This window comes from Populus euphratica, unplaced genomic scaffold, assembly GCF_000495115.2.
Source record: "Populus euphratica unplaced genomic scaffold, PopEup_1.0 scaffold18.1, whole genome shotgun sequence".
Taxonomy (NCBI): Eukaryota; Viridiplantae; Streptophyta; class Magnoliopsida; order Malpighiales; family Salicaceae; genus Populus; species Populus euphratica.
In genome coordinates this window covers 1,145,046-1,172,631 of record NW_011499881.1, presented here as the reverse complement: position 1 = coordinate 1,172,631, position 27,586 = coordinate 1,145,046, and the positions used below count along the sequence as shown (strand labels likewise).

The following is a 27,586-nucleotide window of genomic DNA, read 5'->3' as shown; positions in this document are numbered from 1 at the left end:
GATTTTCAGCAAAATAATCATTATATAACCTTAACTCACCTTCCTTTCTATTATGATTGATAATATTGTGACCATGAATAGAGCTACGATACCCTGTTCTCCGCCCTTGATTATCTTTTATATTACTTCATTAATTTTATATTACTTTTATAAATTATTCATATTAATTATATAATTAATAACATCATAATTATATTATATATAAAATACCTAAATTAGTTATATAATTATATTAAAATTAATTTAACATAAAATATATTAAAATATAAATAGCTTTTTTAAATAATTTTTTACAATTGAAATGTATATAATTCAAAAAATTATATTTATATTATTTAAAAAGTTATTTTTTTTATTCGACTCTTCAATATAATATTTTTTATTGGAGATCCTGTAAGGGCCTTGCATTTGGCGTGTTGAAAGACATCTATGAGCTACTCTGACTTTGTTTCTTGAAATTCGAATGCTAATAACAACTACAATATATATATATATAAGAAGTTAGCAGCTGAGGAGCCAAGTGGTAGCAACTAAGTAAACTCTGATGGCAAACGCAGAGCAGGTAAAACTTCTAGGGTTCTGGGCGAGCACATTTGCGCAAAGGGTAAGGGGGTTAAAGTTTGTTTGAGATTGTGGTAATACTGATGATTTAAAGTGTTTATTTATTTTAAAAAATTAAAAAATATAATTTACATTATATTTCCAAACAGATGATGACTCAGAGCAGAGAAGAGGATATATGCAACAAGAGTTCTCAGCTCATAAACCCTGTCCATGAAAAGGTCCCAGTGTTTGTTCATGGCCAGAAAGTGATCGCTGAGTCATTTGTTATTCTCGAGTTTATCGACGAAACATGGTAACAATGTCCCCTGATGCCTCATGATCCTCACGAAAGAGCCATGATACGCTTTTGGACTAAATTTGCTGAGGAGAGGGTGCATCATTATTGCTTACCATTCTCTTACTTTGTTTATTGCTTGATTTTTAATTTAAGTGGAGCTAGTTTTTTTTCTTTCCCTTTTGTAATATTAGGACTTTATTGCGAGTAAATTCAATTAAAAATAATAAAAGTGAAGTGAGTTTCTCGTTGCCAAACGTGTGCTTTGACATGTCCATGTAATTATCAAAAGCATCCAATTAATCTAATAATAATAATAAAAAAACTTACCTATTCTCTTTCAAGACTTTGTTTGCTGCATGGAATGCAATGTGCTCCCTAGGAGAGGAGAAGGAAAAGGCAGCAAAACTGACCGTTGACGCCATAGAAAAGATAGAGGGAGAGCTAAAAGGGAAGCAATTCTTAGAAGGAGAGAGCATTGGCTACTTGGACATTGCTCTAGGATGGATGTCTTATGGCTGCCAGTTTGGGAAGAAGTTGGGTCCGTGAAGATAGTAGATCCACTGCAACTTCCGGCGCTAACTGTGATCAAGGAAAATTTACCACCTCGAGACAGGATGATCATTTATTTCCAGAATCGAAGCAAAGAGCTTGCTTCTAGGCCTCACGGGTGATTTCGGACTTGATTATCATGGGCTATACATGTCGAATATGAGACATCAAGAGAAGGGAACTTGGGAGCCAATGGAACTACAAACTAATTGGTGATTATGTAATATCAATTGAATAATGCTATATATGAGAAAAGTTTCTTGTTCTTTCTTCCTGCATATTTTCAGAGACAAGTTACGTTTTATGTAATTTTTCCAACAATTAAATAAATGAAATTTTAGGAATCTAACTCTGAGTGGCTCTCTTCTTTTTAAACAACCTTACCTTCTTTTTTTCTATTATCATAATTTTAAAAACTTACCGGAGTGAACTCGGATAAAGTTTAAGTTATAAATTAAAAAAGTTGATTTCAATTAATTTAATTTTTTTAAAATTTAAATTTTTTTCTTATATAATCTTTTAAATTAATGAGTTGAAGTTGAAGTTGAGTTTTGATTATGTTTTCCTCTAAATCAACAAGGTAAGTTCTCTTTTTATTTTTTCAACTTAGAATCTTTGATTGGTATGGACCCTAGGTAATTGTTAAATAATACTAAATGTTTGGGTAAAAAAATAAAGATTTGACCTCATATTAGCTCCTATTTTGTTATCTATTTCTCAATTAGGTCCCAACCTCTTTTCTTATCAATTGGGTCTTTATAATTCAAGTTCTCATGTATACAATTATTGCAAACATTTGACGTCAAGTTTTACTAATTTTGATTAAAAATCACGAATTTTTATTTCATAAATTGAGCAGATTAAATGAGAAACACTGATAGATTTGGAAGAGGAGAACTTATTGGGAATTTATGATACTTAAGGGCCAAATTGATGTAAGAACAAGTTAGAGACCTAAATAAAAATTGGTGTATTTGTTGGGGACTAATAAGAGGTTATCCCAAGCATAAAAATCTACTGCATCCCAAACCAGAGTAAAGCTTGCGTTGATAAGGGAGGGAGCGACAAGGCAAAACAAGCGCCACTTATTTGCTTGAAGAAAGAAGCAATGGCTTTCTCCTCCAGCACCTTCTCAACAATCCCTGCATTTCTCTACAAAAGCACTCGCCATGCACCGAATGATAAATCAAGGCTTAGACCACCCATCACTGCCACGCTCGCAGAGAAGAAGAATACTAACGCCTTACAGTACAGGAAACTTGGAGACTCTGATCTTGAAATCAGCGAAATCACTATGGGAACTGTAAGAACATTTGTTTTCTCGCCACAACTTGTTTTTCTTTTTCGTTTGAAGTTTGTAATGAAGTAATGGTAAATTAGCTTGCCTGTTTTCTTCTTTTCTTCATTTTTTTCCTGCAATGTTGTTTCAGATGACATTTGGGGAACAGAACACAGAGAAAGAAGCTCATGAAATGCTTAGCTATTCATTTGACCATGGAATCAATATTTTTGACACTGCAGAAGCAGTAAGTCCTTTGCTTAACTTTGTTACCTTCGCACTTATGGACATTCTTGACGAGGTCTCTCCAACAAATTTCTGCTTTGTAATCTTTTGTATTGCGTAATAATTTGTTTGTTTGTTTCTCTCTCTTTTTTTTGGATAAAACTATGGAAGACAAGATTTCCTGGCTCCCTTTCTTTATTCCCACTTATAAGGGAAGTGGACCCTAACCGTGTGATGAATTTGAGTTTTGCTTTACCCATGAAGAGAAATAGCTCAGAGAGCGAAGTTCCTTTGTCTACTTATTAGGTGCTTCTGTATGCTCATTTTCTTAGAGAAAAGTGAAGTACCTCATTCGTAATTTGTTGGTATAAGAAAAGTATCCGGTTCTAAAGTAATTCATCATCCATTTAAAAGTTAATCAGTTCTTAGAGAGATGGGGGCTTCTGGACACTTTTGGTAAATGAATTGTTCTAGAACAAGGTGCTACCACTTAGTGTTTTTAGTTGATGTAATCTTCGAGATTTAAGAATTGACTGCATATAATGGGGAAAAAAATGTTGAAAAACGTTTGATGTGGACTCGTTTTTAAGGCCTGCATATGAAATAGAGAAAGAGGAGATTGAAAAGATGAAATCACAGGATGCTACTTAACTGGGAGCAGTAGAAGTCAACTCAATGTCACTAATGGTAAATGCCACTCAATGCAAACAAACATTGCTCCATACATATTTAATTTAGTTGGAGGATAACTCCATTCTGATCAGTAAATGAACATGCTAATCTTTTTGTTTTTCAAACACAAAGATTGCTTTCTACTAGCTATAGATCTTAGTTTATATAAACTAGGTTGTTACAACCTTTCAAGTATGATAAAGTTTAACTTTTTGTCAAGATTAAGAGTAATATCTTTAAGGGAACTGAAACAAATAGAAGGAAGGCTTTGTAATCGGGATAAATCCAGTAGAAAAATAGAATCCCTGAATTCTGTAGAAGACAATTTAAAATAATCCTTTCAGATTGTGTAATAAGATTTGACAACTTGATAGGAAACTGCTCATAAATCCTCTAGAAAACTATGATGAGTGCACTTGTTTGAAGCACTGGAATTTAGACATACCTTTTCAATGGTATATGGCGTTAGTGATGTTTCAAAATTAGTGGAGTTATACTTCTGAATTTGACCTCAGACTCTCAATAAGCACAAAAGATTTAGTCCAGTGGAGGCTGCAGACCAAAATCTTCTAATTGTCTTTAATAAGTATGTAAAATCTGCCAAGTGAAACAAACTCCAAGCAAAGAGGAATTTATAATAAACACATCGGATGCATTTGATCAAGTTTAATAAACAAACTCATCATAAGGTTCATACTTACCTTGAACAGGCTCTCCAAATGAAATCCAACTTTCGATCCTTTGCACTTGATATTCAGTAAAATATTTTGTCCATCTTACAATATGAAGCCTTGAGATTGGATTGGAAAAGTAGATTTCTTCTTTTGTTGTACAACTTGGATGGATTTCGCTTTGACCATGCACAAACATGATAATCATGTTTCATTTAAACTCATGGGTATTGTCCTCATTTGATGGCATCTAAATCCTATTTGCAAGTGCATCTAAATTAGACATAACAAATGTCCGTGTGAATTTTTCCCTAGGTGCGAAAAACTTTACAGATCTCAACATCATGAGCTTCAACCCTTAGGAAAGATCTTAAATATGTTTTCATTGTGGATGCAGTTACAAAGGGGAAAATGTAAAGAAATTGCTGTTCTCTTTGTAATCCAATTTCAAGGCTTTGTTTTGTTAAGGCGGGACATAGTATTTTATTGAATCATCAAGTGCCAAGGATAAAAATTTTTTTTGTCAATTCTTCTTTGCTTGCTGTTCCTTTTACTTGAAAGATTTCTCATGTTTTTTTCTGAAAGACGGATGCTCCTACAAGTGTAAAAACAAATACTAAAATGAGAGTGGCCTTTGCTAGATACAAACTCAAAGTTTAATAGAAGCATCTCTAGCATGCCACTAGACTCAACCTTTTCTGCATATAAGATTATAAGGTCTTTGTTTTGAAGTTACGTGTCTCCAGTTTTTGGAGCTTAGTGTTATCTGATCTGTTTTTTTTTTTATGATTTTATATATCATTTGAACTAGATGCATACATTTTTTCTTGCAGTATCCTGTTCCAGTGAAGAAGGAGACACAAGGAAGAACAGATCTCTATGTTGGTAACTGGTTGAAGTCTCAACCCCGAGACAAGGTACTTTGTTAAGACACATTACTTGCCGATGTTTCCCTTTTAGAGTTCACAATAGGCAGGGATCAAGATTTTAAATTTTCTTTCGAATTCCAGTTTCTTCAATCTCATTAAGTACTTCAATTGATCAAAGCATGTGATTCTCTCCTAATCCTTTGCTTGAATTGCCGTGCTTACTTCTTAGCAAGTGGCAGCAGTTAATTTTCAGTATACGTCTAGGCTTCTAATGGTGCATGTTTTTATGTGTGCTACATTCAATGTCAATGGTAACTGATAATGGTAGATAAAGTTGATAAAATATTTGCCGTTAAAAGCTCGAAGCAGCTCTGTGGTCTTAATTTATGCTGAACATTTACTCCAGAGTTGCTAATTTGTTTTTGTGATCATGTCCCGTGTTAATTTGATTCCTTTTGATTAATGAGTGATTTTTGTTTTTGCGGTGGTAGAATCTGGAGCTGTGGATAAATTCATGGATTTGTATGTCTGGGTTTGATTAATCACCAAAAGTAAAGATAATATCATCAGTAACTTTAGTTTTTTTCTTCACCACTCATCTTTCCTGGTCAACACTTGGTTGACTCAAGCTTAAGTACCTAATTTCTTAGTACTTTCAGATCGATGATATATGGGTATCTTTCATTATGCATAGATTATTTTGGCTACAAAAGTATGTGGGTATTCGGAGAGGTTAAGTTATGTTCGTGACAATGCCGAGGTTTTGCGGGTTGATGCTGCTAATATTAAAGAGAGTGTGGAGAAAAGCCTCAAGCGTCTTGGCACTGATTACATTGACCTGTTGCAAATCCACTGGTAACTTTGCATGCTTTTTTTTTTAATGATTTACTCCCTAGCATCTGAAGTTCATATTTCCTATGACTGGAGGTAATTTGTATGATTGAACTTGTTGTTCTGAACCCAAAAGAAGATTTGCAATTACTTTGATTTAAGAATACATGATTAATTTGCTTAGAATATAAACATATGCTGATTACATTTTCGCAAGATCTTTAACTGTCCTAGGATATATATTGTGGGATACTTAACTACTGAACCAGTAATATTTTTGGTTTCCAGCTACCTGGAGGCTCACATACCAGGTATTGAAATCCCAATAGAACTGGGACAGCCAGTTAGGTTCTCTAGGTGGACTAGGCCTTGGTTTTTAGTTTCTTGATACATATTTATCATATTGGCTGGTCAATCATTTAAATTTCAACTTCCTATATGTTGTTGATTAATGATTGTATGAAACTACCGGATATGGTACTCCTATATGATCACATCTTCTTTCTCAGAGAGATAGTATACGAATACATCAAGAGAACTTATGACAACAGATTTTGCTCTGCTTATATCACTGAAGAGGTTGTACTTTGTCTTAATAAAGAAATTAAGATCTGGGCGTCCCTACAGAAACCGAGTCACTGATCGTCTTATGTTATAGTTTCTTTATTTCAAAAGATTCATAATGCAATAAAAGCCAAAAGCTGGTGCATTTAAATAACAAGGACACATAGAAGAGTACCATCTAAAAGGATCCGCAACATGACATTGTATGAGCCTTTTTGCTTGGCCAAGAGCTAGTGCATTTAAATGCCAAGGATAAGTAGAAGAGTACCAAAAGCTAGTGCATTTAAATACCAAGGAAAAATCAGGTATAAAATGGCTTTGATCAAGATTCTTAATGATCCCAAGTGTAAAGTCATATTTTTCCTATATTGTTGGAAACCTTTTTGTTGTGTTGGGATCATTATGCTGTAAAGTTTTATAACAGGACAAACAGTTGACGATACTAATTTTTTCTCCTCTCTTTACTTTCCCTCCCTGATGTCTCAACTGTTTGTCCTGCCTGTCATATCACTAAGAAATTTCTTATTATACTTGCCAGTTTTCATTCAGAATAAAAGCTATATACGAAAGGAAAACTCTCATCAAATGAGTTGTGGTTTAACTTCAATACAGGCCTGATCGCTATGTAGCAGTGTTCGGTGAGTTTTTGTATGATTATTCAAAATGGAGACCAAGTGTGCCGTTTGTGGAGCAACTGAAGGCCTTTCGAGACTTGATTGATGAAGGAAAGGTAACTGGTTGCTATACTTTTAACGACTTGTATCTCCCTTATGTGTTAAATACATATATTATGGCACTGTTTTTTGGATAATATGGTGAATTTATAATCTTTTCTTGATATAATAGGTGAATTTATAAATGATGAGTGCACCAGACATTCAAGGAACACTATAAATGAAAGAAATCTTTAACTGCATTCTGAAATAATAGAAAGGGAAGAGATCACATGTTCAGCTAGTATAAAAGAAATCACTCAAACTGATTATCAGTTGAAGACACTTCTCGAAGAAAACTATCCTGCAGCATCACTAGACAAAGTTAAGAAAACTATCCTTCCTAACTTACAAAAATTGTGAAGTGAGGCAATTTTTAAAGATTCTGGACTTCCCCTCCATCTTGATGCTCCAAACAAGTGGAGATATAGCACACCTTCACTGCTTGCCTCTTCCAAAATCTGTAAACTGCTTCCAAAACAAGTCATTGACACTATCAACAACACAATGGGTAGAGAGGAAGAGAGTCTCACTTACTACCAGTCCTTCTAAAGTCTAAACTGCACCTACACATCCAGGACTCACTGCTGATGAATAACAATCCATGTTATAAGCACTATTCTACTGGCCTGGGAGAGAAGATGGCTTTGACCTCTGAGTTTTCTATCTTAACACTTAGCTTAATCACATGGAGGCAGGTCTTTGTATGATGTATCCCTGTTTTATCTTGCATGAATTTAACATCAATATTTTAGTAACTGCTTGAGAATATGAATGACTTTGAAATTATTTAGGTACGCTATATTGGTGTTTCAAATGAGACTTCATATGGAGTGATGGAGTTTGTTCATGCAGCCAAAGTTGAAGGATTGCCAAAAATCATCAGTATCCAAAAAAGCTATAGTCTGCTAGTTAGGTGTCGTTTTGAAGGTAATTGGTTACTGTTCTTCGTATAATTTCAGGTGGAAATCCAAAATGAAGCCCTTTCTGATCTGACACCTGCTGCCATTATTTACCACTTTCATTGCTGCATCTAACATAAATTTTAGAAAAGAAGATCCTGTTATCTCACTCCAGCGTTTCTATTTCACTAGTTACTACTTATCACCTTAATTCTCTTTCTTGGGCAAGGCATTTTTGTACACATAGAACCCAATTCGCCCTCACATGTCTAGTATCATGCCCTCTGTAGCTCTAGAACTTGGTTACAAGTTCTCATCGATGTCTGCTGGCCTCATTTATCTGCTATCTGTGTTAAGTAAATTTTTCTGAATTTTTTCTCGTGGTACTGTTTTTCCAGATTTTCTTGATGCCTTTAAAGCTTCTAGAGAAGCCCTTTAACGGTTTTGCAGTTGAGGCCAATGCTTTTCTAATTTCATCAATAATGCTGGCATAGCTGAGCTTGACTTGATCCGTTGTAAGGCTTGGGATGCAAACTGAGCTTTTAGCAGCAAAAATAGTTTAGAGGACAGGTGATTACAATAGGAAGTTTCATGTTTCCAGACTGAAAGTATTTGATTGTTCATCAGATAACCTGATATGCACATCTTGTTTCAGTAGCTGGCTACAATGTCATGTTGCTATGCTGGGATTGAAGTTCAATGCGTAACAATTTGAATTTGTTCTCAAAATTTTAATTCCTTGCTTTTGGCTTTGATTTCATTCTGATAAATAATTAATACATGTCAAGCTGTAATACGTGTCAAGCTGTGTTTATTCTGTCCCTTGTTTAATAAACTAATAAAGTTGGTAGAATTGGGAGTTTTCCCACCTACTAATAAATTAATTCTAAGTTTTACTTGGAGAAAGCAATAGACAAGTTGTACTTGTTTGGATGCTCGTTTGAAGGCCAATGTAATTATGTCTCCTTGGTTATTGCAGTTGATCTCCTTGAAGTCTGCCACCCAAAAAATTACAACATTGGCTTGCTTGCTTACTCTCCATTGGGTAGTGGCATGCTGAGTGGGAAGTATTTGGATGCTAACTCTGAGGCTGCAAAGAAAGGAAGGCTGAACCTCTTCCCCGGCTACATGGAGAGATACAAAAATTCACTCTCCAGGGTATGCTATAATCTAAATGTTTCTATAGATTGCAATGGACAGTTTTGAGCGTGTTTCGGACTCATTGATATACAAATGCAGAGAAAGCACGGTTGACTCTGTTGTTAGGGTGGAAGCAATCTCTGTTATGAGAAACTAAGTAGTCTAAATTCTATTGTGTCAGAAAAAAGTATTAGTGGCACTCTGTGTAGGGGTTGAGAACTAGTTGAATTGCTGGACTTTGTCTTTTGCAATCTTTTTTTATTTTTAGTTTTGCTAGACTAGTTTGCAAAAGCATTGCTTTTTGAGATTTTTCGTGCTCTTGGTAAAAAAGCTCCTGAACACTGTCGTACTTCCACATGTACACTAGAAATCAGAGGGCAATCAAACAGAGACACACATGTAGAAATCCATGAGCAGGAACATTTCTCGCAGATTGTCGTATATTTAAGATGCATGACTATTTTGGAATCCTTTTTTTTTACTGCATTTAGTTGATTGCTTTGAACATCAAATTGTATCTATCACAGCTAGTTTGACTTTGTGCTCAATGTTCCTTGTGTCTCAGGAAGCAACCGTACAGTATATTGAATTGGCCAAGAAGCATGGTCTAACTCCATTTGAGCTTGCCCTTGGATTCGTTCGAGACCGTCCATTTGTGACAAGTTCAATCATTGGCGCAACTTCTCTTGAGCAACTAAAAGAAGATATCGATGCTTTTATGACAGCCCCGCGACCTTTGCCAGCTGAAGTAACTGCAGATATTGAAACTATTTTCAAGAGATACAAAGATCCGTCCATTATTTAACTGTTGTTGCCTTAAGAGTCTGTTATAATCTTTTATGCAAAATTTCCCATGTAAAAATACAGCTCTCTTCATTTTTATTTCAATACAAATTCATTTTCTTTATACTTGTTGCATCTCATATGCAGAAAGGCCACAGATCATGAAAGAAGACCATGAGGGAGTAGATCAGATGCCGAGGTGGACTCTTCAAAGATGAACACATATTGTCATATTATCACTATACAAGCATTTATCGAGGCCAGGGAAAAAGAACACTTGATATGAAACAATCGAGTATTAGCTCAACGAAGCTTTCTGCCATTTTTTCTCCATACGTTGGAACAATAACAGGTGTTTAATATTTATGAATTTAACAGTGCTAACTTAAATACAAACATGTTTATGCTAGCTTGCGGGTTGTCTGTCTGACCTCGCAGGTATCTGGTTCGCGTGGGTTAATATTTGCGGGTGTTGAACACGTGAGTAATCAGGTGCCATAAGACTTGATAAACATGACGTACTTGTATGATAAATCCTTGGAGGATTTTTTTTTCCCCTTCAATGGCCGGAAAAATCTTCAATATTTTAAGAAAACCTATTATTCCATGCTTCATTTATTAAACTATATATATTGAAAATTATATTTTAATATATGTGGTTTAAAATATGAAGAAAAATGAAAAATAGTATACAAAAAATGAAAATATCAATTAGCACATTTGAAAAGCAGTTTAACCAGGCAGGGAACGTGGCGGCAATCAAAGAAGCGCGCCAATATCTGACCCAATTGCTTTTTAGCTACAAAACCACCTTAACAATGTGACACGCAGCTTCCTTCCCTCCTATCTCGCCTCCACTCCCTCTCCCTCCCTCTCTCTCTCCGGTCACACAAACAAACGTTGATGTGCTTCTTGATCTGATTTTTCTTCATGATCAATTGACAGAATCCATCTCGCTCAAAGAAAAAACTGAAAAAAAAGGAGAGAAACATCACATTCTTACATCCTGAATCAGACATGGGTCAATATTCTTGTGATATTTTCAAGATGGGTTAATGAGTTGTGCGTTTTGAATCGTTGAATGTGATCCGATATACACCCTTTTCTTTTCTTTTCTATATATATTCTTCCGCTTGGTTTTGGGCAATCTTTAGAAGGTAAGAAAAATATAAGGAGAAAAGGAAGGTTGATGAGAGGCCAAAGTAGAAGAAAACATATGCATCTATGAAGACTGAGGCACAGAAGTCGCCACGGCACCACCTGATGCAGTTGTTGTCGGTTGAGCTTCTTCTTCAGCAGAACTTTCAGATGGAATGGCAGATCTTGTTAATTATGGGAATCCTGAGCGTGACATTGAGCAAGTTAGTTCTTTACCCTTTCCGTTGCTTGCAGCTTTCTTTTGTCCAATGTGTATAAAAATGCAGGCAAACCAGAGGTTCAATAAAGAACAAAAAATTAAAGCAAACTGTTCATTGGGTTTATTAGGTTCAATTCACAGGCACTTGGTGTTTTCCTGCATCCCTAACATATACTGGACGCGCAAATACAGTTTCTTTTATACTTGCAATTTCCCTGCCTTTTCTGCACAATCAAGTTGATGCAAGATTATGTTGAACCCTAAGACATGCCAAGATACATATTAGGTTAAGAAATTATGAATCCAAATATGCTAATAGGCGATGATATCCCTGTAAACAAAGAGAAAGCGAGAAAAAGATGTTTAAATTTTGTAGTTATGAGATTTGAAAAACTTGTGAATCCAATATTTGTCATTGTAGTGTTGGTCAGGTAGTTTAGAAGGTAGACAAGTAAAGCTACAAACAAGAGCAAAGCTTATAGAGTGATCTGTGGAAATCTTCATAAGTTAAATGGTTAACTGGCTCTTAGAAGTAGCCCTTCAGGAATTCTAGATGAATATACTGATAAGATGGAATAAACTGCTGCAGTGTTCTCTTTATGAAAAATAGAAAATTATAACCTTAGAATTTCTTCTGGTTGCATTTTCATCAAAGCTTTTCGTTTCTTGATGCTTTTTTTTCATCACTCTTAATTTTGAAGGCACTAGTTACTTTGAAAAAAGGCACTCAATTAATCAAGTACAGCCGGAAAGGGAAACCCAAGTTTCGCGCCTTCAGACTTTCTCCGGTATGTTATTTACCATTTAGCTGACATGTCTTTCAGCTTTTGCTGTGGTCCTGTGGAACTTTTTGGCACAACAGAACAGGATATTGCGTTGTCCCCAGAATTAATTTGTCTGGAGAATTTAAAATCATGTAGTAACCGATTTTCCCCTATTGGATATGTGATCGAAACGTTTCTTTTCACATAGGCTGTAAGATTTAGTTTTGTTCTCCTAAGTAGGGACATGTCTATAAGCACTGTAGATTGGCAACAGTTGTTAGAAAACTGACAGTAAATGACAGGTACAATTTAAGAAAATTTCTTTCATTATGAAATATTGGTTTCAAGGAGTATGATCAACATCACCACATTTCCTATTCAGCAAATAGTTAGGGTGCTTACACAGTTCTCACAATAAAGTAAGTGTTTATCAGGTTAACCTAGTTGAGGATCCTTCTCTTATAATGTGATTCAATCCTCCTCTTCTTGGCCTGTCGTCCTGACTTAATGTATGATCTAAGATGATATCTTGCATCAACATACTGGATTTATGTTTACAAATGAGCGTTTATCTGGATTTCCATATATCATCGAAACTGGTTATTCTTAGATGCATGCTTTGATAAACTTTTTGCAGAAAAAATCATGTCTTTATTTATTCCCTTGTTTCTGCAATGTCCTGCAACCTTGGCATTTTTTCTTAGATACACATTTCATGGCTAAAGTAACTTGCTCAAATATCTATATAATGACCCTCAGAATGACTCTGGTGCATCTCTCGTTACCCTCAAGGTTATAAATGATTTCAATTTTAGTGCTATTAACAGGATGAAACATCATTGATCTGGTTGTCACATGGACAAGAAAAGAACCTGAAATTGTCTTCTGTATTGAGAATCATCCCTGGACAGAGAACTGTGAGTTGAACATTTGCTTTGGGAACTAGATGTTGATATCCATTTCATTCATTTAACCTTCAATTATGTATAATACCATTGAGATTCTTATTTTGAAGTGTCAAAGTCTAGACATTGTTTGCTATGTTCTGATTTATACAGGCCGTGTTTAGAAGATACTTGCGCCCTGAAAAGGATTACCTGTCATTTTCACTTCTATATAACTACGGTGAAAGATCTCTTGATCTGGTCAGTGCCAGTAAACGTTCACTTATATTTTTTTTGGATTTTGATTTATCTTTGTACTAGTAACAATTTCAGATCCGGTAATTAGATATATATTTTTTATCCATAGATCTGCAAGGACAAAGTTGAGGCAGAGGTGTGGCTTGCAGGCCTCAAGGCATTGATTGGAAAAAATCATAATAGACGTACAAGAAGCAATATTTCAGATGTGAGTTACCATTTCAACATATGTGAAGAGTTACTTTTGTCTTTGATACCTTGGCATGAATAACCAAATTGATTATCCGTGACAATACTTTTAGCTACTATCAATGATTTTGCAGGGGCTAAATTAACTTTTATTTTAAAATGATCTTCGATTGGTTAAGTCCTTCCAAAATCAATGGAACTGATTGAAGGGTAGATTTTGGAGTATAAAACTATGAGAAGATCATAGTAGAACATTTTGAAACAAATAGGATAGCTTGGAAACTGCACTATAAAGCAGTATTCTAGTCCTCTTTAAAATGCTAAGCTTATTTAAAGTACATATCTTTCTAGAGCTCTATAGCGGATGTTTCTGAGGCTAGGTTCCACACCTGCTAGATAGAACTTAGAGCCCCTCATATTTGGATTTACTACTTACCAACTGATTACTAACAAGCTTACCGCCTTACAAGTTGGTAAGTTCTACCAAGAACTTGCATGACACCCAGCATCGTTAATTTTTTTTCAAATACAAATCATAGTAAACCTCAATTAAATTATTTTTCTGAACTAATTAATCTGGAACAGATACTATGATAGCCATAAAGTTACATATGCATAATGATAATCTGAACATGTTCCAGGGTTAGTGATTTCAAATCTTGCATGTGCACATTGACCTATGTTCGATGATGACCTTACCATGTGTGACAGTGAGCACATGTTCCTACTGCATTTAAGGGGAATCTGAAAATATATTTGCTTCTTTCTTAACTTGATGATATGTTTGTTACAGTTTATTCCTGAGGAAACCTAAGTTTGTTTCTTGATATTTTAGTTTCAGCTAACTGATGGTGAGTTATATCAAAATGGTCGTCCTTTTGGTGCAACTCTAGAGTTCACTTCAAGTCTTGCCCGTGGCAGGGTGTCTATTGATTTAGGTTCTCGTGACAATCCTTTGGATTTGAGAAGCTCAGATGTGTCAGAACGATCAAGTATGCAACTAAGAGCAAGTACTGGAGGAGATTTCCGAATTAGTGTTTCAAGCACTCCTAGCTGTTCGAGTGCTGGATCCGGTCCAGATGACATAGAATCCCTAGGTGATGTTTATATTTGGGGAGAAATATGGAGTGATGGGGTTTTTCCTGATGGGTCTGTGAGCTCAGTTCCTACAAAGAACGACGTGCTTACTCCTAAGCCCTTAGAATCAAATGTAGTTCTTGATGTTCATCAAATTTCTTGTGGTGTACGTCATGTTGCTCTTGTGACAAGGCAAGGTGAAGTTTTCACCTGGGGAGAGGAATCTGGGGGGAGACTTGGTCATGGAATTGAAGATCACTTTACTCATCCTAAACTTGTAGAGTCTTTGGCAGTCACTATTATTGATTATGTTGCATGTGGTGAGTATCATACATGTGCTATATCTACATCTGGTGACTTATTTACCTGGGGTGATGGGAGCAATAATTCTGGACTTCTTGGTCACGGCACTGATGTTAGCCATTGGATACCAAAAAGAGTTTCAGGTCCTTTAGAAGGACTTCAGGTTTTATCCATCGCATGTGGAACGTGGCACTCAGCCTTGGCAACTTCAAATGGAAAATTATTTACATTTGGTGATGGAACGTTTGGTGCATTGGGCCATGGAGATCGAAAAAGTGTTTCAAGTCCCAAAGAACTTCAGTCGTTGAATGGGCTAAAAACCATAAAAGTTGCTTGCGGTGTATGGCATACTGCAGCTATCGTAGAGGTAATGAGCCAATCTGGCTCAAACATTTCATCAAGAAAACTGTTCACTTGGGGCGATGGTGATAAGCACCGTTTGGGCCATGGAAACAAGGATACTTATCTGCTTCCCACCTGTGTCTCTTCCCTTATCGACTACAACTTCCAACAGTTAGCATGTGGACATACAATGACTGTTGCCCTCACTACCTCAGGTCACGTGTTTACCATGGGTGGCTCTGCATATGGTCAACTAGGAAATCCAAGCTCTAATGGAAAAATCCCTTGCTTAGTACAAGATAGATTGGTTGGTGAATTTGTTGAAGAAATTTCTTGCGGGGCATATCACACTGCTGTCTTAACATCAAGAAGTGAAGTATTCACTTGGGGGAGAGGTGCCAATGGACAATTGGGACATGGAGACATGGAAGACAGGAAACTTCCGACATTGGTTGAAGCACTGAAAGAGAGGCATGTCAAGAATATATCATGTGGCGCAAATTTTACTTCCAGTATATGCATCCACAAGTGGGTTTCTGGAGCTGACCAATCAGTTTGCTCTGGTTGTCGACAAGCATTTGGTTTTACAAGAAAGAGGCACAATTGTTACAATTGTGGGTTAGTGCACTGCCATAATTGCAGTTCCAAAAAAGCAATGAAGGCAGCATTAGCACCAACTCCTGGCAAACCACACCGTGTGTGTGATTCTTGCTATGCAAAACTCAAAGCTGCCGAGTCTGGAAATACTTCTGCTATTAATAGGAAAACTACTGTTCCACGCCGCTCCATGGACATAAGGGAAAAGATGGAAAGGGGAGAGCCCAGGTTTTCAAGAATTTTACTCTCTCCCACAACAGAACCTATAAAATACCTTGAGATCAAGTCAGGAAAGCAAGGGGCACAATCTGAGGCTGCTTCCATAGTCCGAGCTTCACAAGTTCCATCACTTTTACCACTAAAAGACGTTGCATTTCCAAGTTCTCTAAGTACTCTTCAAAATGCATGGAAGCCTGCTCCTCCAATAGTGCCTCAGCTGACTGTTAACTCCTCTCAGCCCGCTGCCAACTCAAGACCTTCATCACCCTACTCAAGGAGACCAAGTCCTCCACGCTCTGCCTCTCCGGGATTCTCCAGGGGTGTGATTGACAGCCTCAAGAAAACAAACGAGATTTTCAAGCAAGACATGACAAAAATGCAAAACCAAGTACTGCTTCAATCATATTTGTAATTCTTAATTGCATGCTTTGTTTGATTTGTTTGCTGATCATCTCATGAATCTCAATAGAGAAAGGAATAACTCTCGTCTTTTCTATTATCCTTGTTGGCTGCAGATAAAAACTTTGAAGAAAAAGTGTGATAACCAAGAATTGGAGATTCATGATCTAGAGAACCGTGCCAAAGAAGCTGCTAAATTGGCTGCAGCAGAATCTTCCAAGTCTAACATAGCCTTGGAATTTACCAAATCCATCACAAAAGAGGTATATTTCTCTCTATTTCGATGCTGCACTCCAATTCAAATAATTCTCTCCACTCTTGCAAATGATGATCACATTATAATATATATTCAACAACAACTTCGTAGAGGAAACCTCCCAAAGCCCAACTAAGTGACCAGCTCTGATATTTTTTTTTTTATCTTACATCAGGCAGAATTCAGTGTAGAAAAGCAGCCTTACTTACTGTTTTTATCTATTAATTTATTTTTGTGAAGAATTCTTCACTTCAAATTGATTTAGAAGATTTATATAACTACAATTAATAGATAATGAAAAAAAGAAAGAACAGATGAAAGAATTTGAAACAACAAGCTTGTGATGCCTAATATAAACAAAGAAATGCTTAGTTGTGTAATGTTATGTAAAACACACCTGTAAATATAAGAACTAGATTGACAATATGTCATGTGTTGATGCTCAAGACATTCTTGCATCATTAGCACACTCATGCAGTAGTTACTATAACCAGACATGTTTTAACTTCTAGCCATCTTAGCTCTTTTTTGTGCAAGTTTGAACTCTTTCTTTTCCGTACTCATTTTCTCTTAAAACGAAAGCTCTTTCTTTTCATTCTCCACAAACTGTGTGGCCAATTATCTATCGTTCGAAGTCCTTTCCCATGACAAGTTTGTTGGTGCATATTTTAGATCTTGCTAATTTCCCCATGCGTGTTCCCTTTCTTGTGATTTAGTTGAAGGAGATGATGCAGCAACTGCCTCCTGAGGGCCGAGAAACTGACACCTTGAAAGCCATTGATTCTAAAATAGAAGCTTTCCTAGAAAAAATTAGAGCATCTGAAGGTTCTTCCTTGCCAGAAAGCGTAGGGTCTGACTACCAAAATGCATCAGCATCAAGTCCTTTGACCAGTGACTCTTCTAACTTGCTGGAGAAAAGGACGGAAGGCCAAACAGATACTGTGAGAGCTACTGCGATGTCTCATACTGATGGAAGTGTCCCTGAGGAAAGCAGCAGATCATCTCTTTCTCATTCGACAGAGGCTGTACCTAGAGTAAGCTCAGAAAACGAGTCCAGAACACCTACAGCTTCAATAAAGAGAACTGAATCACAAAAAGAAATTATCGAACAATTTGAACCTGGGGTTTATGTAACTGTCATTCTACGTCCCAATGGCATAAAGATCTTCAAGCGAGTCAAATTCAGGTATGACAACATAGTTGATCCAATTGAACTTCATAATACTAATTTGCAAATATATTCATTGTTGTCAAATCCTTACAGTGTAAAGCAACAAATACCATATAGAGATGGATCAAATAGTAGTGCAACTTACCATATTTTGCAGCAGTGGTTTACCATTAACTGAAACTATTTCATAACTGTAAGTTTCCAAGGAATTGTTCAGGTTTTTGTCCTGTATTCGGGATTTCTAAAGCCTATACCTGCCACGTTGGTGGCAAATTGGAATTGCAGGCTTGAATGAACAAACTCAACCAAAATTAGAAAAATTAGTCTCCTCATCACTAGCAATGAAATGCAGACTTGGAATAAATAAAGTAGGTGGCACAGAACAAAGATCTTTTATGCTCTGAATAACTAAAATTCATATGCATCTCAATGATCACCAGTTTCCTTCGTATTTGTGAAATTAGCAACCATTCTTGAGCTCAAAAAACAGTTACTTTGATGGCTTCAATATCTTCCACTTCCTTGTCTCAATTGCTTATACCTGCCTCCTTTGTTTCAACAGTAAAAGAAGGTTCCAGGAGCAGCAAGCGGAAGTATGGTGGAAAGAAAACAAAGATAGACTACTTAAGAAATACAGTCCACCAACAATAAATGTCAGTCTGGTTGGAGGACCATCGACCCCGGTTGGATCATCCTCTACTCCAGCTCCTACTGAGGTAAATGAGGCAGGACCAACAGAAACATAGTTTCAGAAAGTAGTCTTTCGCGGTACAAAGTAGAAAGTTGAACGTAGGATCAAGAAGTTGCTCTTCAACCACTTCATTAACAATCCTCTAGTTGTCAGTGCCCTTGTTATAAAAAAAAAAAAACATTAGAGGAGGAATCTTCTTTTTTTTCTTCCTTCAGAAATTTAATGGTAGAGCAGGGATTTTACTTACTGAAATTACAGTTCAATATGTGACACGATGAAATTGGAATGCAGAACTACTCAATTCTTTTTCTTGCTTTGGTTTTTTACCTGCTTTTATGGACATGCATAGCTATATCTATATCGTCAACATATCTCTAATAATCAAACAATTCTTTCGTCTCAGTTGGATCTTCAAAGTTTTTTATGAATTCTTCGCTGTGTAATACCCTCAAAAACTATAATAACAGATATAAAAAAAAAAAAAAAAATTGGTACAAATAAAGGGGCAACCACATTAGATGAAGCGGAAGCTGCACTGTTCTTCATGTTTTGCACATCGCTCTGGCTTTAGATGTCCACCAGTTGGTAACTGAACTGATTGTCTACAGTTTCAGAGTTTCAGGTCGGATGAACTGCTCCATGGAAATGTAATTGATGTTTTAAAAAAAAAAAATTGAAAAATATTTTAAAATAACTTTTTTTTATTTTAAAAAAATTATATTATTACATTAAAATAATTTAATTTAAAGCATTTTTCATTTGAAAATATATTAAAATAAATAATTAGAATAAATGATTTTAAATAATATTTTAAATTTTAAATTTTAAATTTTTTTATATTATCATATAAAAAGAATTTAAAAATAAAAAAAAAATTAATAAAGCTAAAAAATTTCAAAAAACTTTAAAAGTGTAGTTTGATCATAATGTAAAATATCATCTTGATAGTGTAGTATTGTTGTAGTGATTATTTTCAAAGTATTTTTTATTTGAAAATATATTAAAATAATATATTTTATAATTTTTTATATAATTATATTAAAATGATAAAAAAAATATTTTAAAGCTAAATTTTTCTTTAAAATAATGATTAGACAGTAATGTCAAATATTATCTTATTTTGATAATGTTTAGCATTGTATTAACAATTACTTTTCAAGATAATTTTCACTTCAAATTATATTAAAATAATATTTTTTAAAAAAATATATATTTTTCATACCAAAATAATCTAAAAAAAAAAATTAGAAACAATGCAGTATCGGAAAAGACAAGGTTCATCTTCATGAATTTTCCTTGGTTTAAAGCCCATATGTTGTAATAAGCTGGCACGTGGATTAGGTGACAACATTTTTATTTATTATATTTGACTTTTAATATTGATTTGCAAATTAGTATATCTCACCGTTACATATAATTTTTACAAGTCTACAAATATATTTAATATTTTATTTTTAATTATTTTATTATAAATCTATTTATTTTTTGTTTTAAAATTATTTTTTATAAAAAATATTTTTTTATTTTTTAAAATTTTTAGTTCATATGTTAATATTAAAATAAATTTTTAAAAAAATATTATTTTAATATATTGAAAAAAACACGTTACCTATTAAAGGTTTTTTTTTCTGTGACAGTGTTTTCAATACCATTTATCTTAAATACACTAATATAAATGTGGACTTTTAAACATATATTTAAATTAAATAATTCAATAAAAAAAACTCTATAGAATTTGTTGCTTTAAAAGTCTCATCTTATAACAAATTTAGTATGTATTTAGTATTGTGATATAAAATATTTTTTAAATATATTTTTTTATTTAAAAATACTTTAAAATAATTTTTTATTTTTAATATCATCACAATTACCAAAAAAAAAAGGTAAAATAAATATATTTAAAAAAGACTTTCATAAAACTGTGAAAACAAAAATACCAAACAGCTAATTAAATATTACCGTTACCAATAATATCTTCATTGCCAAAAACCATTACCGCTATCATGATGGTGATTTGGGTCCACGCGCTCACTAACCCGCACCGCAAATTTAGAGAGGTCACGTCAGTTCAGCTCAACGGTTCCTCAGTCCTCACCCAAATTAATTAATTTCCCATTTAATTTCCTTCATTTTCCAGGAAAATAATACTAATTTACTCGTAGCTTTCCTGGAAAGCGCCAATCCAATTTTCCTCTAAATAATACAACAGGAATAGAACGCAATCCATCCTTCATTTTTTCTTGTTTTCCAAAAAAGAAAAGGAAAGAAAAAATGGGGCAACAGCAATCGAAGGACGAGTTGCTGTACCAGCAAGTGAATTACGGAAATATAGGAGGCATCAAGACTCTTTGCAGCCAAGGCGCTGGCCTCGAGGTAGGTCCTGAATAATTTATAAAATTCTTGCTGCTGCTGCTGCTGCTGTTGTTGTTGCTGTTGTTTAGAAAGAAATTTTAACTGGTTTTGTGTGTGTTGCAGTGGATTGATAAAGAGGGGAAAACACCACTGATATTGGCGTGTTTGAATCCTCAACTTTTTGATGTGGCTCAAGCTTTGATTGAGCTCGGTGCTAATGTCAATGCTTATCGCCCCGGTATGCCTTGCTTTGATTTGCTTCTTAATTATTAAATACTTCTTGCTTTCTCTATCTCTCTCTCCCCGTTTTTTTTTACAATTAATTTTGAATTAAGAGAAATGAGATTCATGCTTAATTATTACTCCAGTGCATGAGCGAACGGGTTAATTTTTTGAGAATGTGTTGAATTCTGTTAATTATTATTATTATTAGTATTAGTATTAGTATTATTGAGTTGCAGGTCGTAGTGCGGGAACTCCCTTGCATCATGCGGCGAAAAGAGGTCTTGAAAATACCGTGAAGTTGCTTCTATCACGTGGAGGTGAGGTGTACTGTCGTATATTGCTGTCGTTTTGGAAATTTCATGTGCTTGCTGCTGTGTAGTTTTTTTTTTGTTTCTCTGGTAGTTTAACTTTAATGAGTGCTTTTTTTTTTCTTTCGAATTTTCAGCGAATGCATTAGTGATGAATGATGATTGTCAAACTCCTCTACAAGTTGCTAGGGCGAAGGGGCACAGCAATGTTGTTCGTGCAATTGAGGTATGCGTAATGCATCGTGTTGTGATGTCTGTGTAACTACTTTGTGCTTGGACAATGTGGAAAAATAATCTGTGACTTACCTTGTTTTTACTAATTCTTTGCAGAGTCATATTTGTCTATTCTCTGGTTGGCTGCGGGAGTTTTATGGGCCTGGATTTCTAGAAGTATTGGCACCTCGGTTGGTTTCAAGAGACGTGTGGGTATCATTTCCATGTGTTCATCATTTGTTGTTTTTGCAACTCCATTTTAAGTTGTGCGACATGTCATCTAGGAAGTTTGAAATGGCATGTGTCATCTAACATTTGCTATTCTTTATTTGTGATACATCAAATTGTTCTTGTGAAGCACTGGAGTTCTCATGCCTGTTAGTGTTGAATCATATGCAGATGGGTTGTCATTTTACCTACTGGTTCTCGTAATCCTAGAGGGCCTTACAAATTGGAGCTTGCCATTTATTCTAGATTGCAGGTATGCAACTAAATTTTCTAATTTGCAAGAAATTGGAATACTGGATTCACATTCACTGTTGAAGTTTATAATGATTTAGGCCTTCGCGTTTGTGCTGCAATTGAGAGTTATTTTTTGGTTTTAGGCTTCGCTGCAGTGATCCTTGTATTTGTTTTTAAGCTCTGGGAATTCTTGTTTGACACATTTCTAGTTTGCTTTGGTGGTTTATCTTTATTCGTGTCTATACAGGGGTTGACTTTTTGGTGTTGTTATGAGAACCAAAAGGAAAACCTTCTACTATCAAATTTCTCTGGTTATGAATCCATATAGCGTGTAGCTATCCCTGTTAACCTTCCATGCACTGATTTTTTTTAATTGGAATATTAAAGGCTAGTGAGATAAAACCTGCTGTCACATTTTCTTAACAGCTTTGACTTAATTGGTAGGATTTTTTGTGGATTGAGTGTTGCATAGGTTTGTCGAAATAAAGAAATTGTTGATAAGGCTCTAAGTTGTAAGATGCCACATGTTTGGATCTGAAATATTAAAGACTGCAATGTTCAAAACAGTATCAATGACTGCTGAGATGATACTTTCTGTTAGTTTTATTTGCAGCTTTTACTTCCTTAGTTTATAGGATTTTGTATGGATTGACTCTTACTTAAGTCTATCCAATTCAAGAAATATTCTTGGTTGAGCACCAAGTGGGAAAGGAGACCAAAGGGTTCTTAGCTTTGGATCTTAAAATTGTTATGAACAAGAAATGCACTTTTTCTTGTTGTGTAGAAAAGTCCTCCAGTCACAAGTCTCCATAAGTAATGCTAACTTTACTGGAGGACTTGTCGTGAAAAGTCTCATCCATTTAGTGAGCGGTTCCACTTGTCACTCTTCCAATGGATGAGATTTGTGGGAAATCATAACTGAGTTGCCAGTTCTGCTGAGGTGAGGGGCTTACTTTCAAGTTCAAGATCTAGCAGTAGAACTGAGTTGCCAGAAGTTTACATATTCAATGACACTGATAAACTACCTAAGGGTGATGGTAATTGCATAGGAAGTTAATTGGGCATGTATATTAGTCAATGAGATGCCTGAGTTGATGGCTGAGCTTATGGTTTATGAAGCAAGATCTCTGCCAGTTCTTCTCTGAATTTAACCAATTGTAGATTGTGGTGAGTAACAACTAATGTTGTTTGGGTAGTAGCTCATTCCACAAGTAGAGGTAGAAGCTAGATGGGGATGTATATTAGTCAAGGAGATGCCTGAATTGATGGCTGAGTTAGTGGTTCATGAAGCAGGATCTCTGAGAGTTCTGACCTGAATTAACCAATTGTAGAATGTGGTGAGAAACAATTAATGTTGTTTGGGTAGTAGCTCATTCCACAAGTAGAGGTAGAAGCTCAGGTGGAGAGCTCTGACTAATAATCTTTTCTAAAATCCCATGTGAGTGAGACACGGGATGTTATCCTAGGTTGAAATCTACCTGTTTTATTTAGGAATCCAAGCACCTGCAGTACCGCTACCAGCTTTGGTGTCAAATGTGCTGCTATATTGTTCTTTCTAGCTGTTTTTGTGCTATAGAAGTCTTCCTTAATAATGCTCACAAATGAGATTATTGCTGCATGAGAGGTGGTCATGATTTAGATACTGCTCCCACATTCAGATTTTTCATTTATTATGCTTTGTATCAACTGCCACTTGGGACATTGTGATGTTATTAGGACTTTGCAGCACACAGGGTGCATTTTGAAATGACTCACTTTATACTGCTTATTAAAACAAAGCGGACTTGGTTCATGAAGCTGCATGAAATGGGACTCCAACTCATTTTCGAAGAGCTCTTCCGTTGATGATAGTTTGCTATTAGGGAAGAGCTCTTCCTTTTAGTTTTGCAGATAGTTTGCTATGAGGGAAGAGCTCTTCCTTTTAGTTTTGCAGCCCTGTTTCCTGGTTTGAATTAATATGCCAAATAGTGTTTGCAAATGCATGTTGTATTCCTACATATAAAAGTGTTATGTTTTCTTCTTGTTTAAGCAATGAGTTTCTTGTTTTTAGTAATTTTCTGACATATTAATGAACGACCAGGATGCACAACCACGGACTATTGTCGCACTGTGGAAAGCAAATCTGGAAGAAATGAAATTTCACCACTCTGATCCATCTGTGATGATTGTTGATAACTCCACCAGTAATTTCTTTATGATGATAACTATTTGTGAATCTTCTGTTGGCCTTCTTTGAAATTTATATTATGTTGATTTCCTAGTCCCTACATTTACTCTGGATTTTATGTCCATGCGTAGCCTCAAGAGGCAGGAGGCGGAGACGAGCGAGGTGTAGGTCTCTAAATGTTAGGCGTAAGTATGATAAATAATCCTGACACCATAAGAAATTAGATACTGTTCAAATTGCTCTGGATATAGGGTGCCTCGCCATGCTCCAGCCTCCAACATGAAGTAGATATAACAGATATATAGCTAAAAAAAATTGACAATTCACTGCATGAAAAGGAACTTACATTTGATTAATACTATATTGATAATCTTAAACCTGAAATGTTTTGTTTTCAGAAACGCAAATTAAACTCGCACCTGCAAATGAAGGTGACAAGCAACAGCTTCAGTGGTTTTGTGATGCATGCAAAGGAATACAGCAGGTTTGATTCACCCTAGTATACGGTTCTTCGTTGATCAAAGAGCAATTGACAATTACAAGTAGACGAGATGTTTTTTCAGCTGAAAAGTATTTGAATGCCTTGTCCTCCTTTCTTTTGATGAAACCATAACATCTTTTAAGGAATCCTTTTCTTATAATGCTATAATTTTCAAGACTATCCAGACTCCAGCATAACTAATATTAGATGTTATAGCCATATAAGAGGCTTTCTTGAGAATAGGGTTGTTCGGGAGTTCCTTAGATCCATTTAGAAGACATGAAAGTCCCTCCTTAGGGTCCATTCTAAGCCTTCAAAAACAGTCGGTTTCATGTTGTCACAAGGATCTTATTTTGGGAATTTTTTGGCACAAAGCAGTTTTATCTTTGGGTTATTATTGGTTTTCATGTCAACATGGTCAAAGTGAAAACTCATTATAGAACCATACACACTTTCTTTTCATGTTGGGAGAAGTCAAAGCTTAAACGTCTAAAAATTCCACCCGTTTTCTTGTTCCCATATATTTGTATAGTATATAATGTACTACTTCCCTTGAGGCTCATAGCCCCCCTCGAGTTATGAGCCAATGCTCAAACATCTCTGAAATGAAAACTAGTCATCATGCTATGGTTGTTACTGAAGAAATGCATGTATTCCTGATTGGTGCTAGACTGCTTTAACTGGCAGAAACACTGTAACTATAATGCAGATTGGCTACAGATTGAAGTTCCTTTTGCACCTGATTAACTATTTTATATTATGTTGTTGATGTGCTTCCTTTTTCTAAAAAAAATGGTTTTTATTTGATGATTAATTAGAAAAGGCTCCTAATGTGACCACAAGAGTATCTGTTTGGTGTGATCTGTTACTTTAAGTTCTGATCACATTTCAAGTGTGTTTCATACCCTTAAATTAAAATTAGCTTTGTTGTTTGCATATGTATGCATAAAGTAGGAAATTTCAATATAAAAACTTGCATGGTAAATAAGAGCTTATATCATTCAGATTGACTTTGTTCATTACAAGAGTACTTGGGGTATGAATGCTTATAATGTTACAGGTAATGCATCCTCCAGCATTTCTGCATAATTCTGAGGCTCCAGTTGTTCAAGCAACTGCCCCACCATCTTCTGAAGATATAGAGATAGCAATGGCAATGAATACCTCCATCCAGTCTGCAGCAGAGAGACCTATTTTTGACCCCCACTCCAGCGCTGGGGCAAGTTCATCCACCAGCTGGAGTTACCCTGTGAATACTGGCAGTCAAGTTGCTCTGGAAACGCCAGCAGATCCTCCTCCAAAAGTAACTAGCAGTGAATGGGCACTGCATGAAACTGGAGTTACCAGCAGTTCAACTCAGCAAACCAAGATCCAGAATAGCAGCATCACTGATGTCCGGACAGCAACTGATGCCCAAGGTTCAGTCCCATCAGCTCCACCCATTGTAGATGAGATTGTAGAAGATGGTCCCATTCACTACCCATCAATTGATTCCAGCCCCATTGATACTTCTTCCCTGCCTGTTGAGAACTTACCAGAAAACACAGGTGAAAAGAGAGAAGATGGAGGTTCTTCATCATGTGTAATATGTTTAGATGCTCTGGTTGAGGGCGCTTGCATTCCATGTGGCCACATGGCTGGATGCATGTCTTGTTTGAAGGAAATCAAAGCCAAGAAATGGGGTTGCCCTGTGTGTCGTGCCAAGATTGACCAGGTTGTAAGGCTCTATGCTGTCTGATTATTGCTGAAGAATGAAGCTAGAAATGGTAACTATTTTCTGGGCACCTCGGAGTTATGTTTTCTTTCCTATAGAACAATACGTAGCTGTAACCTTTTTTATGAATTATTTGAACAAGCCTTTGTGTTTGTGCCTTCTGTAGCATCACTCGAATCCCCTATTTTTGGAGTTACTGTTGTCCTTCCACTGGTGTAGATCCCATGCTTGCAGCATTTCAGATTAACTTATATTGGAAATTAGAACTATTTTCTCAACATCTGAATTATATGAAACTATTAGAGAGTGGGTAGGATTTTTATTGAGAATAGCTGGACACAAGCATGAACCTTTTGGGAGTCAAGTGTTATACATGGGACCCTGTTGATCTGCTTATGAATTTGAATGTATGATCATGAAGAGAAGTAAAATTTACAAGAAACAGAAGACGCTAAATGGCTGGCAACCATTTCTGCAGGTAAGTTTGGCAGCGCAAGGGAATTGACAACTTGAGTTGCAGTAGCAGCAGCTGGATCACCTTGTTTATGGGTTAGTAACTTCTTGGAACATTCTACTCGTGTACTTGTGAAATAAAGCTGAAGCTGGTTATTGTTAAGACCGTGTTTGGGTATTTATATGAGCCTTTGTGTATAGTTTATTTGTATGCATAATATGCTTGTATATTTAAGCCATATATAAACTGCACAAAAGGGATCCAAAGTGTCTTGCAATTTTCAAGGTCATCCTTTATGAAAATAACTCGTTCGTGCTAAATCCATGTACATGCATTTGCTTCAGAAGTGGTTTATCAGCTAGCCTCATCGGGTTCCTCCTTAATGGAGCTTGCAACTCTTTGATCTCTAGCCATCTTTCCCCGTGAATGTCTTTAACTATCATTCCCAATTGAAGTATCATGCAATTTATACTCCAGGTCTTCCTCTTTAGTGCGTGTCTTGTATACATCTTCTAGTTGCTCATCCCCTTGCAGTGTGAAGGCAGTGGGATGGCACAATTCTCATTTTGCATGTGCAGGCTTCGCTGCCCTTCTCAGTATCAGCCATGGGGGATGCGCTGCTGACATATAACCATCCCGCTAGCAGATGGCAGGTAGATTTTCT

The 27,586-nt window shown here is 35.8% G+C and overlaps 3 protein-coding genes and 1 pseudogene across 5 annotated transcripts; all 4 read left to right on the top strand.

The window, feature by feature from the left end:
* The first annotated feature begins 540 nt into the window (after positions 1 to 540).
* LOC105129444 (glutathione S-transferase U7-like) lies at positions 541 to 1,606 on the top strand (annotated as a pseudogene).
* Positions 1,607 to 2,427: 821 nt separating this feature from the next.
* Positions 2,428 to 10,361, top strand: LOC105129443 (NAD(P)-linked oxidoreductase superfamily protein). 2 transcript variants are annotated; one of them, XM_011031522.1, is made up of 9 exons: positions 2,428 to 2,693; positions 2,821 to 2,916; positions 5,071 to 5,154; positions 5,801 to 5,961; positions 7,114 to 7,231; positions 8,009 to 8,144; positions 9,096 to 9,274; positions 9,822 to 10,094; positions 10,250 to 10,361. In XM_011031522.1, exons 1-8 carry the CDS (start codon positions 2,499 to 2,501, stop codon positions 10,059 to 10,061), a joined length of 1,209 nt encoding a protein of 402 aa, XP_011029824.1. In that variant the 5' UTR covers positions 2,428 to 2,498; the 3' UTR covers positions 10,062 to 10,094; positions 10,250 to 10,361. The 2 variants fall into 2 exon arrangements, with proteins under 2 accessions (XP_011029824.1, XP_011029823.1); XM_011031521.1 differs by lacking the exon at positions 10,250 to 10,361 and having other exon boundaries at positions 9,822 to 10,163.
* A 453-nt stretch (positions 10,362 to 10,814) lies between these two features.
* On the top strand, positions 10,815 to 18,857 carry LOC105129442 (Regulator of chromosome condensation (RCC1) family protein). Its single transcript, XM_011031519.1, has 9 exons — positions 10,815 to 11,400; positions 12,098 to 12,184; positions 12,988 to 13,077; positions 13,219 to 13,305; positions 13,412 to 13,510; positions 14,327 to 16,417; positions 16,545 to 16,691; positions 17,401 to 17,870; positions 18,418 to 18,857. The coding sequence occupies exons 1-9, from the start codon at positions 11,353 to 11,355 to the stop codon at positions 18,599 to 18,601; spliced, it is 3,303 nt and encodes a 1,100-aa protein (XP_011029821.1). The 5' UTR covers positions 10,815 to 11,352; the 3' UTR covers positions 18,602 to 18,857.
* Positions 18,858 to 20,582: 1,725 nt separating this feature from the next.
* Positions 20,583 to 27,263, top strand: LOC105129441 (putative E3 ubiquitin-protein ligase XBAT35). 2 transcript variants are annotated; one of them, XM_011031517.1, is made up of 11 exons: positions 20,583 to 20,919; positions 21,022 to 21,136; positions 21,360 to 21,440; positions 21,569 to 21,657; positions 21,762 to 21,853; positions 22,044 to 22,125; positions 24,187 to 24,289; positions 24,405 to 24,458; positions 24,672 to 24,757; positions 25,815 to 26,520; positions 26,947 to 27,263. In XM_011031517.1, exons 1-10 carry the CDS (start codon positions 20,818 to 20,820, stop codon positions 26,490 to 26,492), a joined length of 1,482 nt encoding a protein of 493 aa, XP_011029819.1. In that variant the 5' UTR covers positions 20,583 to 20,817; the 3' UTR covers positions 26,493 to 26,520; positions 26,947 to 27,263. The 2 variants fall into 2 exon arrangements, with proteins under 2 accessions (XP_011029819.1, XP_011029820.1); XM_011031518.1 differs by lacking the exon at positions 24,405 to 24,458.
* The last annotated feature ends 323 nt before the right edge of the window (positions 27,264 to 27,586 follow it).

What these genes read in the sequence shown, in the direction of transcription:
- LOC105129443 (XM_011031522.1), top strand. Translation starts at nt 2,499, where the DNA reads ATGGCTTTCTCCTCCAGCACCTTCTCAACAATCCCTGCATTTCTCTAC. An exon ending in AGTCTCAACCCCGAGACAAG is followed by an intron (nt 5,155 to 5,800) that starts GTACTTTGTTAA and finishes CATTATGCATAG; the next exon opens with ATTATTTTGGCTACAAAAGT. An exon ending in ACAAAAATTCACTCTCCAGG is followed by an intron (nt 9,275 to 9,821) that starts GTATGCTATAAT and finishes CTTGTGTCTCAG; the next exon opens with GAAGCAACCGTACAGTATAT.
- LOC105129442 (XM_011031519.1), top strand. Translation starts at nt 11,353, where the DNA reads ATGGCAGATCTTGTTAATTATGGGAATCCTGAGCGTGACATTGAGCAA. An exon ending in GCGCCTTCAGACTTTCTCCG is followed by an intron (nt 12,185 to 12,987) that starts GTATGTTATTTA and finishes TGCTATTAACAG; the next exon opens with GATGAAACATCATTGATCTG. An exon ending in TCATCCCTGGACAGAGAACT is followed by an intron (nt 13,078 to 13,218) that starts GTGAGTTGAACA and finishes TGATTTATACAG; the next exon opens with GCCGTGTTTAGAAGATACTT.
- LOC105129441 (XM_011031517.1), top strand. Translation starts at nt 20,818, where the DNA reads ATGGGGCAACAGCAATCGAAGGACGAGTTGCTGTACCAGCAAGTGAAT. An exon ending in TGTCAATGCTTATCGCCCCG is followed by an intron (nt 21,137 to 21,359) that starts GTATGCCTTGCT and finishes ATTGAGTTGCAG; the next exon opens with GTCGTAGTGCGGGAACTCCC. An exon ending in ATGTTGTTCGTGCAATTGAG is followed by an intron (nt 21,658 to 21,761) that starts GTATGCGTAATG and finishes AATTCTTTGCAG; the next exon opens with AGTCATATTTGTCTATTCTC.